Raw genomic sequence first — 16401 nt, forward strand, 5'->3', positions numbered from 1 at the left:
CCCATGCGCTGCCAGTATGCAGCCTTTGATTCTCTTTACCCTGGAACAGGGTAAAGGACATGACTAGTTGGTGATCTCTAGCTATTACTAGAGATACTTGTCAGTCCCTGAGCTTAGACTGTTAACAATGTAAAGCATGTAGCGAAATCAGACTCAAATGGACCCTATCTCTCAGAAGTTTCCTAAAAAGTGTTCCTGGATTACTAAAGACCTCCCAGAGAATGGAATACTAATGGGCCAATGAGACACCACATTATTACCAGAATTTCTAGTATAAAGGTTTACCTTATGTCCTGAAGTTTAAAGTATGGAGGAAAGAGACCAGTGCCTTAATCTGAACCCAAAGGACACTAGCCTTTCAACACCCAATGGAAAAAAAAAAAAAAACCACTATTCTAGTGTCTTCCTTTGGGTCACAGTCAGAAAGTACAGATGGTACAGTATAAGTGAAAGAAGTTAGCTGTGGATAAAGATTTGACTCCTAGCTTTGGCACCGATAGCCATGAGACACTGGGTTTGTCAGATAACTTCTGGGAGCCTCGCTTTACTCCTCTATAAAAAGGGGATGATGACAACCCCTTCTCTACAAGGGTTGTTAGACATGTTAGAGGCAATGTAAAGAGCCCACCACCTCAGAGTTCCCGAAAGAGCTACTATCTTTATGGAGCCTGACTGTGTATTTTAACATCTACACAATTCATTTCCCAAAATGAATCACTTGAGCCTTGGCTGTTTCATTTGTTTGGAAATTTCTTTCTATTGCAAGTCTGTTAACATGCAGAATGTGACCCACTTGCCCCCTGTACTTACTGATCTCACAGAATCCAAGAGAGGATGGAAAACATAGAGTCCAAGGTTCACAAACTCAAATGTCTAAAGGGCCAAGCAGTAGTGATGGGTGAAGCAGGTCAGGTGAAAGTAGTAGGGAGCATTGGGGACTGTGGTGAACTGAAGAGCACATGCCTTATAAGGTACAAAAACTCCAATTTTTACAATATATTTCAGGCCAAACAAAGCAAGATTGAGCTAGAGTCAGCCCATGCGCTGCCAATGTGCAGCCTTTCATTCTCAATCTACCTTCCTCTTTTACTGATGAGGAAATTGAGATACAGTGGTGTCGATAAGACATGAATAAAACCTTAGAGCTGGCTCACTGCTTTTTTCCCTAATCGAAGCCAGATGTACTGGCTTAATTGAAGCTCCTACTTGGAGTGGGAGTGCTGACATTAACATGATGATGACAAAGCATTTTATTCCATACTATAATGTCAAGACAACCTTGAATGGTTTGAGGTTTTCAATGACCTTACCTATAAACAGGAAGTTAAAGAGCTGGACTGGCCAGTAGGTGAGATTTTACATTTATGTAGAAGTTACGTGTTTTTAATGGCCTCTTGGGAAAATGCTCTTTCTGAAATTTTTTTTTTTGATGAATACATATGGTAAAAATAGCTTTAGTGAAAACAAAAATATGTGCTATTTACTTTTAACAAAATGTTATGTGTCCTATTCAGGAATTTCTTCCTTGCAGTATTTCATCATTTCTGCCATCACCCTCTGGAATGTTGAAGGGGGCATAATGTAATGAAACAAACACTGGACCCAGAGTCAGCAGACGTAAGCCGCAGTTGCAGCCCTGCCAGCTCATTACTTGCACTGTGGTATTGAACAAACAACCGTGCCTTTTGGAACTTGAGTTTCCTCATCTGTTAAATGAGTATAGAAATAACTGCCATGCCTACATACTAAAAACCAGTTGCCATTAAGTCAGTTCTGACTCATGGCAATTCCATCTGTGACCCCGTGTGTCAGAGTAGAACTGTGTTCCATACGGTTTTCAACAGATGATTTTTCGGAAGTAGCTCACCAGGCCTTTCTTCCAAGGCACCTCCGGATGAATTCAAACCTCTCATCTTTCCATTCGCAGCTGAGTGCATTAATTGTTTGTACCACCCAGGGACTCTGCCTACATAATCAACAACCAAACAGCCCATTGCTGTCAAGTTGATTCCAACTCATAGCAACCCTGTAGGACAGAGTAGAACTGCCCCACAGCATTTCCAAGGAGTATCTGGTGGATTTGAATTGCCGACCTTTCAGTTAGCAGCTGAGTTCTTAACCACAGGCCACCAGGGCCTACATAATAGGATTGTTAAAAATCAGATCTCAAAATTCCAAAGCAATTCCACATGTGCAACACAAACAGAAGGCATTAGTATTAGTCTGCCTCTTTCCTGTCACAATCTTTCCCTTTGAGCCTGCCAACAATTCCTCTTCTGTTATTTTCTTCATCGTTCTTCCACCAGGAGAACTGAAATTCAAGTGGACAAATGGAATTAACATGGAGGGGGAATGGCGTGGAAGCTTGTTTCAGAGCTTCACCCCACCCACTTCACTCACCTCACAGTCACAATCTGACCTCCGTCCAGGACAACACCATTCATTTGGGCTATAAAGATGGCGGCCACTGCTTCATAAAGGGCTGTGCCATCCATGTTAATGGTTGCTCCCACAGGGAGGACAAACCTGGTCACGCGCTTATCAATCCCCAGATTTTCTTCCAGGCAACGGAAGGTGACCGGCAAAGTTCCAGCACTGAGACAAAGAGAACAAGAGAGAAACAAACGTTATGTCCACTTTAGAGAAGCAGGACAAAGCACAAATTGGAATGCCACGTAAGTTTGTGTTCTTTTGTTCCAGTTAAGCAATGTGACATGCAAAAAATCTCTATCTGGAGCCAAATTAAAAGCCAGCAAATTGGTGGCTCAGAATCAACCTTTTTAAAGATGCTAATTGGCAGCAAAATATTTTTGTTGGTTCAGGCTTTTGGGAGCTACTTGGAGCTTCAAGTTTGCTTTTTCCTTTGGTCACCGTTTCCATCTTAGGCTAAATATTGAAGCGCATCTTATTACTCATATTAACTGGGTGGCAAAAAAAAAAAAAATCGTGCCAGAAAAGAATAAGCTGTCAATAGTGAAATGGAGTCAGAAATTTTTGAATGACCCATAATTTCATGCTAGAAATGCTGGATTGTACCCAGGCCCTGGGAATTGCCCTGAGCTGGGCCTGCTAATTCTGATAAGGCTGGACAAACATAGCAGGCACCATTCAATGCAAACTGGAGCTTCTAGCAGCTCACTGGGGAACCTCATAGCCAGGCCAGCTCCCTGATAAATGGGCACCTGCCAACTCTCAAGTCTTTCCAATGACATAGGGCAGAAAAGCATGTGAGCTGTAACTAATCAAAGACACAATATGGAGTGACTTCACCCCCACTCCTCCCAGCCTGGGATGGAGATTTAATGACTGCATGACCCAGACTTAGGGCCAGGACTCCTGAGATATTCATGAGTCTTCTAAAATTGGAGACCTGTAAGGATAAGTGTTGAAGGACAGAATATTATTTCCATGTGGACAGAGGCACATGGGAGGGTGGGTGGATTTGCTTCAAAGCTTAAGTAATGTGAAAAGCAGTGCAGGAGGCTAAAACTGACACAGGGGAGCCCTGTGCTTCATCCTCTTTTGATTTTTTTTTTTTTTTAAACAGAGTGAATTGGGAAGCTTCCAACGTGGACAACAGTTGGAGGTGTTTTCTCGCACTTAGAGATTTAGCCCTTGTTTCCTTGTACTAGTCAGAATCAGGGCTCCAGCAGAGCTGGCCATAGACAACTACTGTGGTTTTGGCTTCTTAGAGAATGGAAGAGGGCTAAAGCCAAATGAAATGCGGATTCCTGGGTCTATGCAGCACCAAGGAATCAAAAGCTGAAAATTAGGGATGCCCATATACGAATTTTATCAAACCTCTGAGGTTTGATAACCACTGATCCACGAGCTCCTCATAACAACTTTAGGAGAGCCAGAGTCATCTTACTGGAACATTCTTTCACATATCTATCTCATGCCTCCTCTTTGAGTAGGGAGAAGAAATAAATGTTTAGGAATACCTCATTACTACCAGTATCAGTTGCCGTTGAGTTGATTCCAAACCTTCAACCTTCTGGTTAGTAGCTGAGTGCAAAACTGTTTGCACTACCCAGGTATTGCCTCATTATTAAAACCTTCTAAACCCAGGGGAAAAACTTGGGGTCTGGCCTCATTAGCATTCAGGCGATGGGACTGATTCTACCTGTCTTGCTGCTCCAGCTGTTTTAATATGAAGTTAGTCTTTCTTTATTCCTCTTGCCACCACCCTTCTCCTGAGGCCCTTTCCAAGAGCTTCCAGGGCACCATGCCTGGTCTGAAATGGCTGCACAGCCAGGGTTAGAGGCCAGGATCCTCAGTCCTATGAGCCTAAGGACACTTCTGGAATCACTAGAATACATTAGTTTGTTTGTTGTTTTTTTAATTGCATTCATTTTTCCAAAATATCATCAAGGGATCTTTAGATAATTATATAGATTGAGAAAAATAATTGGTTAGGCATGAAAATATCCCCTATTTCTCCACTGGATAGGTTTTGCTTGTGTCTTTAAAATCCAAACATAGCCAATTAATCCAATCTGAAACTCGAGAATTGAGAATTTTAACTCTTTCCTGTGTTGACAAGCTGACATGGTTTTTGTTTTGTTTTTGTCTCCTGTCTCAATGGTCATATGACAGTCTTTAAATATTACTAGTAATAACTCAGACACTTGGCATTTTCTTTTTTTCTAGATTAGTTTTTATCAGAATTTACTGCAGCTGGAGTGATACAAAGAGGCCTGTCCCAGACCATCCTCCCTCCATCTGTCCGTCTTGAAACCAGCCACTGTGCCCATTGAGAAAAGCCAGTCAACCATCTCTGACACCCCCATTCAGACCAAGGGCTGAGGAGGCAGAAAGAATATTTATCTGGCTGTCTCTGGGCTCCGCATTGTTTCCTTGTGGCCATAATGGCAAAAAAAAAAAAAAAATTCTGAGTTAATTCTTGGTACGTGACTCCTACCACATTGACTTTTTAAAAAAAGAAATTCCACACCCAGGCAAAAGCCACATTTTAACCAAAGATTAAAACCACATTCACTTGTCAAATGAAATACTGAGAGAAATGGGGAAGAGATGGGTCTGTCTAGCATTTGTGGCCTTGGCCAGATAACCCAAGCATTTGTCTTTGATTTAAATACAAATTTGGGCCACACAAACAAGGGCTACACATGTCCCTTGAAGATTTACCTTGTCTTGTAAAAGTTCTTGGATAATTGGTTAGTCATTCAAAAGAAAAAAAAATTATATTTTTGAAGCAGTTTTAAGATCAATGCCATAAAGCTATTGGATGAAAACATAAAATAAGATCTTAAAATCTTTGATGTAGAAGGTTTCCTGAGCAAAATGCAAATTCTAAATACTAAAGGAAAATACTGACAGCTTGGACTACTTGCAGACTGAAAATATCTAGTGGCAAAAGTCACCATAAATTTTTAAGATAAATGTCAACGGGGAAATGGCCATTATTTGCAACATGAGACGCATGAGTTAATATTCTTATTCATATATAAAGAGTGCTTGAAAATCATAATAAAAGAATGAATACCCCAACAGAAAAATGAGCATGATCACAAACAGTCCATGGGGAGAAGGAGGGAGAATGGTCAATAAGAACACAAAATGATATTTCCTCTCACCAGTAATCAAAGAAATATAAATTCAATGAGATCATTTTTCACCAATAGAATTGGAAAATACTGAAGTACCTGATAAAACCCAGTGCTGGTGAGTAGGTGGGGAAAGGCATGTTCTCAGACCCAGTTAGTGGAAACATAAAATGGTGTACTTTCCTTAATAGCCATCTGGTGACATGTTTCAAAACTGTCAGTGTGCTCACCATTTGACTCTGAAATTCCACATTTAGAAATTTATCCTGAGAGGGTGATCAGACAGCCTTACAGAGATGTATTTCTAAGAATGCAATTAGTTGTATTACTGCACTCACTGCAATAATGGCAATGCATCATCACAGCATTGATTATTGTCACAGTTTAACAGACATGCCTTACATACGTACAACACCAGCGGTGGAGGGACAGACTGTAGTACATACGGCACATTCTTATGCAATTAAAAAAAAAATAATAGTAAAGACCTATATTAACAAATACAATTTTCATGATTTGCTGACCAGTGAAAAATAAGTTTACAAAAATATATATATACATATAGTAAAAACTGGAAAAATTAACAAAAGGGCTAATACAAATTATCACTGGGAGATGAGATATCTGGTGATGTTCATTTTCTTCTTCAAAATTTTATTCACTGTCTGAATTTTCACAATGAGCAAATATCACTCTTATCACCAAAAAACAAAAACTAAACTAAATAAGGCTGCTTTCATTGTTGGGAGAAAAAAAAAAATATTTCCTTTTTCTCCAAAGGGTAGCAATATTTATGAATACAGCTATTTAGCCATGGGGAATTTAGCCATAGAAAATCGGTAGAACTAAGAAGGAAAAGGAAATTCTGGAGTGATTTCCTGTATCCTGGGAAACTAGATACTTGAATCTGGATCCCCAGGATTCCCACATTCTACCAGTAGTGAACTCTCACTGACTGGCAAGATAAAACTATAATTTGGTTTTCCAAGCGGTCCCCACAATCAGTCCCTTAGGTTCCTTAAGGAAAACTGAACGCCTGCTCGGCACCCATGTAACACAGGCTGCACTGTGTCCCAGAGTGGCCACTATACTGCAGTGCCTGGTCATGGGAATGGGTCATGGATCATGGGTCCTACAACAAGGACCTGGCAGACCTGTGACTCCAGAGATAATGCTGAGCTATGCGTTTCAGGCTTGTGTGCCTCTCCGCCACCGGTTTTATGGTCTTAGTTTTGTGACCCAAAGAAGCATGGGCAGAAATAAGAACAACAGCTGCTAACCCAAAGGTTGGCAGTTCGAATCCAATAGCGCATCTTGGAAACCCTATGGGGCAGTTCTACCCTGTCCTACAGGGTTGCTATGAGTCACAATTGACTTGATGGCAACAGGTTTGGGTTTTCTTTCTTTTTTTTCTTTTAAGTGCAGGCTGGAAGAATAAAAGTACTCTTTAGTCTTTGAAATTCTAAATTGCCAGGCGTTTCTTATGTATTTGTTGGTTTTGCATTCAAAACTTGGTCCACGATGAAATCCAAATATAGATATGCAGAATATATATGTATATATATATCTGGAGTATCCATTGGCCTTCTAGGCACTGGGGCTATCTAATAAAGGAGAAACTGACCCTCAGTCAATGTAACATGCAGTTGGTTGTGAGAAAATCAAACTGGGTGGAATGGTTATTCATTAGAGGTTCACGCAGAGTTCAAAGACTTGCCTGACTTCTGCTGGCCTGGAAATCTCACCTAGCAAAACCATTTGCCCTGTAAAAAGCTGGCTCTCTTACTTTTGGAAAATTACTTTCCAAAATCTCAATAGAGGGATGTTTCATGAGAGCATTTTGCAAATCAGAGTTTAGAGAATTTCTGATAGAATACCATCCTGTTATACCATTTTGGAAAACATATTAAACTGAACTAAGCAAATCTACACGTGGCAAACTGATAGTGTGGAATAATGTGGAAAATTTAATATGAGAACATATTTCCAGTATAGCAGCGTAAGAGCAAAAAAAAGGTCATCAGACGGATCGGAAGTTCCTAGAGAAGCCAAAAATGCAAAGGGTTCACCTTTTCAAAAATATTTTAAAAATACGTGAAACGTGTTCTCATTGAATTTTGTGATGGAAAATTCTTGAGAAAGACGATAAAAGAGTCAGTGGGGAGAAAAAATTGTGATTTCTTGTATTCTCTACCTGGAAGCGGTACCCAGGGCAGTGATCCATGCTTGGAAAATGCCAGCAAAAAAGGAGAAAGGGTTTTTCCTGGTCACTAGAAAGTAAATCAAGGGGAGAAAGATGCCCCCATGGATGATGAGGCCCACAATCACCGTTATCATGTACATTCCCAGTTGCCTAGCAACCACCTCCAAGTCCTTGATTGCAATGATCTTCCCACAAATTAGGCAGGCGATACCCAGAGGAGAGTACCTGAAAAACATAAAAGCGGGGAAAAATATTAAAGAAAGCATTATAGAACTCAGAACTTAAAATCTGAGTCCTCTTATGCACTGCACCCTGAGGACACCCTTCACTTTTCTGGATAAAAGAGTTTTGCTGAAAGAGGGTCATGGGATTCAATAGATTTTTTTTTCTTTTTTTTTTAACTTCAGACTAACTACTTTAACTGAAATGTGTCCTGTGGATCTGGTGGTGCCTGTTCTGATTAAAACTCCAAAGGTAAACCTTGTTGTCAAGGCACTTTTCGGAATAGAGAAGACAAGCTTTATCATCCCTTAGGTAACCACCAACTGAAACTGAGAGACACAGGTGTGTCTACGGTTCTACAATGGGCATCCTGCATCTTGGACACTCTTGTTCTATTTCTTTGTTGTTCAGTTCCTTCCTAATAAATTGGGAATAATTTTTTAGTTTTTCTGGAAAGCTCATTAGTTTCATGAAGCTATAAACGAATGTTTGTATGTTTGCTTTGCTTTCACCTTGGAAGACAAGGAGTACATGAGAGACAGAAAGAGAGAGAGAACTGCCAAGCCAAGGAAAATATCTGAGCTGAAGAGTATATTTCAAGAAATGTGGTTTTATTACTTCTAAGTCTGGAAATATTTCTTCCCATACTCGCTCCTTTAAAAATAATGTTGGCTACCATTCATTAGGGAGTTTGAAGATGTGGCTCAATGATAGAATCTCACCTCCCATGTGGGAGACCAGTTATGATTCCTGCCAACGAAACTCACGCACAGCTACCATCCATCAGTGGAAACTTACATATTGCTATGATGTTGAACAGGTTTCAGTAGCACTTCCAGACTAAGACTAGGAAGAAAAGCCTGGAGATCTACCTCCAAAAACCAGCCAGTGAAAACCTTATGGTTCACAATAGAATATTGTCTGATCAAGTACGGAGATGGCGCAGGACCGGGCAACATTTCGTTCTGTAATATGTGGAGTCGCCACGAGTCAGGGCCAACCCAACAGCAGCTAACAACAACAGTCATTCCTTGAATATTGTGTCAGGCACCATGGCGAGAGCTTTACGCATATTGCCTCATTTCCTTCTTACCACAACCCTAAAATCTCGGTATCATTATTCCTATTTAGCAAACAAGGAAACCGAAGTTATGAAAAGTTAAATAACCTGCCCAAGACCGTGAAATCAGGAAGCAGAAAAAGAGTAGTTTAAACCCAGGTCTGTGAGACTCCCCAACTGGGGTTTTCATCCATACCAAACTGAACCACTTCTCTGTAGCATGCTATCTTAGCTCTCTATAGATAAGCTTGGCTGCTAACCAAAAGGATGGCAGTTCAAATCCACCATTTACTCCTTGAAAACCCTGTAGGGTCACTATGAGTTGGAATTGGCTCGACAGCAATGGGTTTTTAATGGGTAGATAAGCAGATGACATACTAATCACAGTTTAATCTATACGGACTTATTGTACATACTTCCACATCATTATTACTATCTTTATAGAGCGCTTGGGAACTATTTTTTATCTCACTCGGGTAAGCTAACAATTTTCACTCTCATCTTGAGTGTATTCTTCATGTTTGGCAAGATCCTTTTTTTATTGCCTAACCTGGTGTTACTGAAGCGTGAACTTGTTCAGCTTGTGACACCTTCTGATGACACTTTATTAGGAATTAGGAGGATATCTGAGACACAGACTGTGCGGAAAATGAAGTCTTGAGATAAGGCTCCCAAGAACGGTCAAAAATAAACAAACAAAACCATTGTTGTCGAGTGGATTCCGACTCATATCAATCCTATAAGACAAAGTAGAACTGCCCCATAGGGTTTCCAAGGAGCAGCTGGTGGATTCAAACTGCCGACCTTTTGGTTAGCAGCTGAGCTCTTAACCACTGCACCACCAGGGCTCCAAGAGGGGTTAGGGAGTCAGGAAAGTGAGGGGAGTCCCTCAGCCAAACTTGTTCTTTGCTACGTGCCTGGAGCAAGCCCTTTCCTTAGTCAAAACGCAAGCTTCAAAGAACAGATGAGAGTTATATACAGGCAGTCCCTGGGTTACAAAAGTACAATTTACAGACAACTTGTACTTAAGAACAGACTGCCATAAAACCTATTATATTAAACATTTGAGTAAAATACAATGGTTCGTAATAACGAATGCACACACTACTTTGTGATGCTCCTGAAAATATTGCGTGGTTTGGAAGTGTTTCTTAAGTGTTTTATATGCATAAAAAGGTAAAATATATACTCTATACTAAGACAAACATTTGATTGATGCTAAATAAGAATCATATGTACCTGTTCGACTTAAAGACAGGCTTATGAACAGATCTCACTCGTAACCGAGGGACTGCCTATATGCATAAGGCATGGAATTTGTCTGATCACTTAAAAGCTATGCAACCTTGGTTAGTGATGTGTTTTCCCATTTTGTTGTTGTTGGATGCTGTCAAGTCGATTCCAACTCATAACAGCCCTACAGGACAGAGTAGAACTGCCCCATAGGGTTTCCTAGGCTGTAATCTTTATGGAAGCAGATCGCCAGGTCTTTTCTCCTGCAGAGCGCCTGGTTCGAACTGCTGACCTTTCAGTTAGCAGCTAAGCACTTAAAGACTCCATCACCAGGGCTCCTTCCATTCCCTTTTTAGAGATGTGGAAGTCAAGCTTAGAGAGGCTAACTCCAAATGCACAAGGTTGCCATGAGGATTAAATTTTTAAACATGACTGTGTGTGCACTGTCAAAAATCTCTTCCCCATCCTTGCTGTTATGGATTGAATTGTGCCCCCTACTAAAAAAAACAAAAAACAAAAAAAAAACAAAGATGTGTTGAAGTCCTAACCTCTGGTACCTGTGAACATGACCTTGTTTGGAAATAGGATCTTTGAAGATGTCATCAGTTAAATTAACATGAGGTCATACTGGAGTAGGGTGGGTCCTGATCCAATTTGAGTGGTGTCCTTATAAAAGAGAAGAGACACAGACAGACAGACAGAGGAAGGACAGCCATGAGAAGATGCATCTGCAAGCCGAGGAACACCTGGGGCTTTCAGAAGCTGAAGGCGACAAGAAAGGATCTTCCCGGAGAGAATTTGGTCCTGCAGACAGCCTGAATTTAGACTACTAGCCTCCAGAACTGTAAGGCAGTACGTTTCTGTTGTTTAAAGACACCCACTTCACGGCACTTTGTTACGGCAGCCCTAGGAAATGAATACACACATCAGCACCATGCGTTCCCTGTCTCCTGACAAAGGAATTCCTCCTTATGTCCTGTTTTCACACATCTACCCCATGTCATCTCATCACCCATGCTGAATGCATTATATCTGAATTAACGAGGCTTTCTATAACATCTCACAGGCTACTGCCACCCAAATGCGGATGTTTTTATGAGCAAAACATTTTCTCAAGAGGACCCTTATCCTGAAAGAAGTGATTTGTAATTGCCACTAATTAAAGTATTACCATAGCCACTCTCTTTCCTGATAAACACTAGCCTGAGGCCTCTACTTGTCCTGTCCCTGGGGTGAAGGCTGGCCAATGTTTGAGGACTGCTTCCCCAGGCCTTAGGAAACCCTGGTGGCGTAGTGGTTAAGTGCTATGGCTGCTAACCAAAAGATCTGCAGTTCAAATCCACCAGGCACTTCTTGGAAACTCTATGGGGAAGTTCTACGCTGTCCTATAGGGTCACTATGAGTCGGAATCGACTCGACGGCAACGGGTTTCCCCAGGTCTTAGGGAGTCTGGGATAAACCTCTGGTCGTGTCATTAAAACACTGGCTTTCCGCACCTTTTCATATTCTCTTGTGTGCCCACAGTCATACCCAGAAACCAAACCCAGTGCCATCGAGTCGATTCCGACTCATAGCGACCCTATAGGACAGAGTAGAACTGCCCCGTAGAGTTTCCAAGGAGCACCTGGTGGATTCGAACTGCTGACCTCTTGGTTAGCAGCCGTAGCACTTAACCACTACGCCACCAAGGTTTCCCCCACAGTCATAAGACCTCATAAATCAGTGGGGTGGTTTCCCGGGCCAGGGCTTTGTTCACTGGGATTGTAAACAGCTGAGCAGAATGTGCCTTCTGATAAAGCCGAAAAGCGTTTGTCTTCATAAGCCAAGAGGTCAATTCTTTCCCAAGCACCAATCACCCTTTAAAACGGTTCAGAAAAACACAAATATGAGCTGTTTGGGTGCCATTCAATTTTCTTTCTCTTCTAGGACAAGCAATTCATAGAATGGAGAGGAAATGTTTTCAAGGCTCTTTGCCAAGACCAGCTATAGCCCCTGAGGGAGCTGGAGAGCAGTGGGATGTAGACCTCAAATTCTCGTAAATAGACCAGACTTAATGGTCTGACTGAGACTAGAAGGACCCTGGAGGTCATGGTCCTCAGACCTTCTTTTAGCCCAAGACAGGAACTATTCCCAAAGCCAACTCTTCAGACAGGAATTGGACTGGCCTATGGGATAGAAAATGATACTGGGGAGGAATGAGCTTCTTGGCTCAAGTAGACACATGAGACTATGTGGGCAGCTCCTGTCTGGAGAGGAGATGAGAGGGCAGAGGGGGACAGAGGCTGACCGAATGGTCACGAAAATAGAGAGTGGAAAGAAAGAGCATGCTGTCTTATCAGGGGGAGAGCAACTAGAAGTATATAGCAAGGTGTATATAAATGTTTGTATGAGAGACTGACTTGATTTGTAAACTTTCACTTAAAGCACAATTAAAATTAAAAAAAAAAAATAGAGCGAGAGAGAGCGAACACTGAGTTAAGAGTGATGGAAAATTTCGAGAATGGTTAATGGTGATGGCTGAACAACAGGACGAACATATTATCACTGAACTCTACATGTGAAGATCGTTGGAATGGCAAATGTTTTGTGACCTATATATTTACCACAATAAAAAAAATAAAGAAGTAAAAAAAAAAAAAAGACCAGCTATAGCATCCCCCAGGAGAATACATTTGTGCCGGGGCCAAATGGACTAGAGAGAGGTGGTAGCGGGTTACCTCTGGAGCACTCAGTTTGCTGGGAAAGGTGCAAGTACCCATTATAAATGGAGAGTGTTATTCAAGGGCTAGAAGGTGGAGTGTTATGTTAAAAAATATGGCAGACAGTGGGTCCTTGTTAACCCAAACACCTTCGTCTCCAGGACTAGTATGGCCATCAGGACAAAGATAGTCTTTGTTCTTTGATGTCTTTTACGGTCATCACTTCCTTGCACCTGCTTTCAAAACAAGTAATTTAAACCTCCATAAAGGGCTGGGCTCAAGGTTCCTGGGTTTCCCTATCAATGAATTATCTCACTGAAAAGGACACTCAGTGGATAAGAAAGGGCAAATGCCTAGGGTTCAAGGTCACACTCAAAGCTTCTGAAAATGAAGGAAATAATCAAGGTCATAAAAACAAAGTTCATCAAGAGGCTGAGGGCCTCACTGAGAGTTCTAAAGCCAAAAGATACCCAGTAATTATCAGACCAGTTTCTGAATTAGAAGGGCAGGACTACAGAGCTGTGGAGGGAGGAAACGGCGTCCATGCTTCCCTTAGACTGGTTGGATCTTTGCTTTGTGCACTGTTTTCAAGGCCAGTGATTCATTCAGGGCTGGCCTGTCTGAGCCTTTTTCTTACTAACATGTCATGTATCTTAGCCTCCATCCACTTAGTACCTTAGCCCTTGTCAGCCCAAAGGTCCCACCGAGATGCCCCACCCAGGACTGCCCTCTATTCCACAAACACAAACTCATACCCAGCACTTATACCCAGAACTCACACCAGTTTCTCTGTGTGTCCCTGGGCCACCTGCGTCAGAGTTACCTGGGCTGCCTGTTAACAGTGTAGATTCCCTGGACCCATCACATACCTATTGGGTTAGAATTCCCAGAGCTGGCCTTGAGGCATTTACATTTTCAACAAGCTCCCCAGGTAATTCTGACGTGTTTGGAAACCATTGTTTCAAGGAAGAAAATCTCATCTGCAACTGATGAAATGCAGATTTTACAGGTAGTCCCTGACTTAAGATGGGGTTTCATTCTGTAAGTCAGTTCTGACATAAATCAAATACCTCATTTTTTTATAGTTTTCACCATTATTGCATTTTATTATCAATATCTTCATAACTCCAGCAGTGTTTTGAATAGTAAATCATAAAATTGAACATCTGCCAGTGAACATCTGAGAACAACATTAGCAAATTACACGCTGCAACATATTACTAACGATAAGATGCATAAAAATTAAATAAATAAGGACGGTCATAAATGTGGTTCGTAGTAACTCCATCCCCAGCCAACCAGTGCAGTTGAGTCGATTCCGATAGTCTGCCATAAGTCAGGGACTACCTGCACGTGGTTAGCCTTTGGAAACCATTTACCTTAGTTCTACGTTATTCAGTTTTTGAGGTCTTAACGCACTGGAGAAATGAATTTAGGACTTAAAAGCATAGGACAGACAGTGGGATAGATTCTTGGAGTGGAGGTAAGCTGTGGGACTTTCTCAGTCCTGCCGTAAAGCCACTCTGGTTCTGCCCCACACGTTCCCAATTAACTCAAGTTTGGGATGGATACCAAGAGAACTCAGAATTGGGAGAACCTGACGATAGAGTTAAATGAAATAAAGGACTTCCTTTTGCAAGTAAATAAAACCCCACCTCTTCTGCAAGGCCCCATGGGATCTGTCTCCTGCCCAGCTCTCCAACCTCGCCACCTTCCACTTCCTTTTCAACAACCAACAACATTCCAGCCTCTCCAGGCTTTCATTCTGACCCAGCAAAGCTTTCACTTGCTGTTTCCTGCCCCTGGAATAGTCTTCTTTTGGTTCTTCACTGAGCTGTCTCCTTCTTACTATTCAGGTCACCGTCAAAATCACCTTTCCAGACAGCCCCTCCTTGGTCTTTCTAGATAGAGTTCACCTCCTACTGCCATCCCCCCATCATTCTCTATCCCCTTTTCCCATTTTATGGTCCTTATAGCATTTGTTACTACAGTAAAACCTACAAAAGTCAGAACCTATGTAAGGTGGAAACCTGTCAGAGAAGGAAAACTCAAATATTTTCCACTAATAGCAACAGAAAAGTGGTAAGACTGCACCCTGTGAAAGGCAGAAAACTTGTGAGACCTGGAAAAACAAGGCAGTCCCACTGAGTCCCAGCTCTCACAGGTTTCACTGTATCTGGATTCTTATTTGCTTCCTTTTGTCTCTCTACTCTTACTAAAATATAAGCTCCACAAGAGTAGGAACCTTTCTCTGTCTAATTCACCATCATATCACCAATGCCTGGAATCATCACATAACAGGCACTCAATAGATATTTATTGAATGAAAGGGTGGATGAATTGATGGATGGGTGGGTGAGTGGATGGATGGATGGATGGATGGATGGATGGATGGATGGATGGATGGATGGATGGATGGATGGATGGATGGATGGATGGATGGATGGATGGATGGGATGGGTTAATTGGGAAGGAGATTTGGAAGAGTGGGCAGAGATTTCACTTCTCACTTTATATAATGGTGAGATTATGAAAAGTTTTCATTTCTCTTTAAGTTTTTTAGATTTTTTAAAAATGTTTTAAAGAACTTTTCAAAAAATGAAGACTTGAAAATCACACAAAAATGAGGGGTTTTTCTTTTTTTGGTGATTCAAAGGCCTTGCAAATGTCTTTAAGAATTCATGAACACAGACATAGAGGGGATATGGATAGAACTGATGATAGCAATGATAATAACAAAACATCAACAATCAGAGTATTAATGTAAAATATTTAGACAGCTCCTGCTCATAGGAAATGCTCTGTGACTATTGGTCATGATCTCACCTAATTCTCACAGTAGCCCCATCACATGGGTTCTACCATCATCTCATTTTATAGACCAGGACATAGGGGTTTAGAGTGTTTGCCTAACTTGCCTAAAGTCACACAGGATCTAAGACTATTCTAGATTCAATCCACTCTGAAGTCAGACATAGCTCCACTACTTAACAGCGAAAAAAGAGGAAAACCCTCAACGAGATGGATTGACACAGTGGCTCAAACATAGCAAGCATTATGAGGATGAAGTACGACCAGGCAATATTTCATTCTGTTGTGCATGGGGTCACTGTGAGTTGGAACTGACTCCACGGCACCTAACAACAACTTACAGATGTGTGATATTGGGCACGTTAACCTCTTGCTTAGTTTTCTCATCTGGAAAATGGGGCTAACAAAAGTACCTATTTTTGTTAGATACTATTGTGAAGAATAAATGAGTGAATGCATGTAAAGTACTTTGGTAAATGTTAGGACGATTTAATAATACCAAAAAACAAAAACAAAAAAACAAACTGTTCCTGTTGAGTCGATTCCAACTCATTGCTACCCGATGTGTTACAAAGTAGAACTGCTCCCTAGGGTTTTCTTGGC

The 16401-nt window shown here is 41.4% G+C and overlaps 1 protein-coding gene across 6 annotated transcripts in view; it reads right to left on the reverse strand.

Annotated features, from left to right (window-relative positions):
• SLC1A2 (solute carrier family 1 member 2) overlaps nt 1-16401 on the reverse strand; it is a 405614-nt gene that overhangs the window by 30770 nt on the left and 358443 nt on the right. For all 6 annotated transcript variants that reach the window (XM_049889387.1, XM_049889386.1, XM_049889391.1 and 3 more), the window contains 2 exons: nt 7765-7998; nt 2401-2595 (listed from right to left, as the gene is read on the reverse strand). In XM_049889387.1, coding sequence (XP_049745344.1) covers nt 2401-2595; nt 7765-7998 — 429 coding nt within the window. The remainder of the gene's footprint in view (nt 1-2400; nt 2596-7764; nt 7999-16401) is intronic.

Source organism: Elephas maximus, chromosome 7 (assembly GCF_024166365.1).
Source record: "Elephas maximus indicus isolate mEleMax1 chromosome 7, mEleMax1 primary haplotype, whole genome shotgun sequence".
NCBI lineage: Eukaryota > Metazoa > Chordata > Mammalia > Proboscidea > Elephantidae > Elephas > Elephas maximus.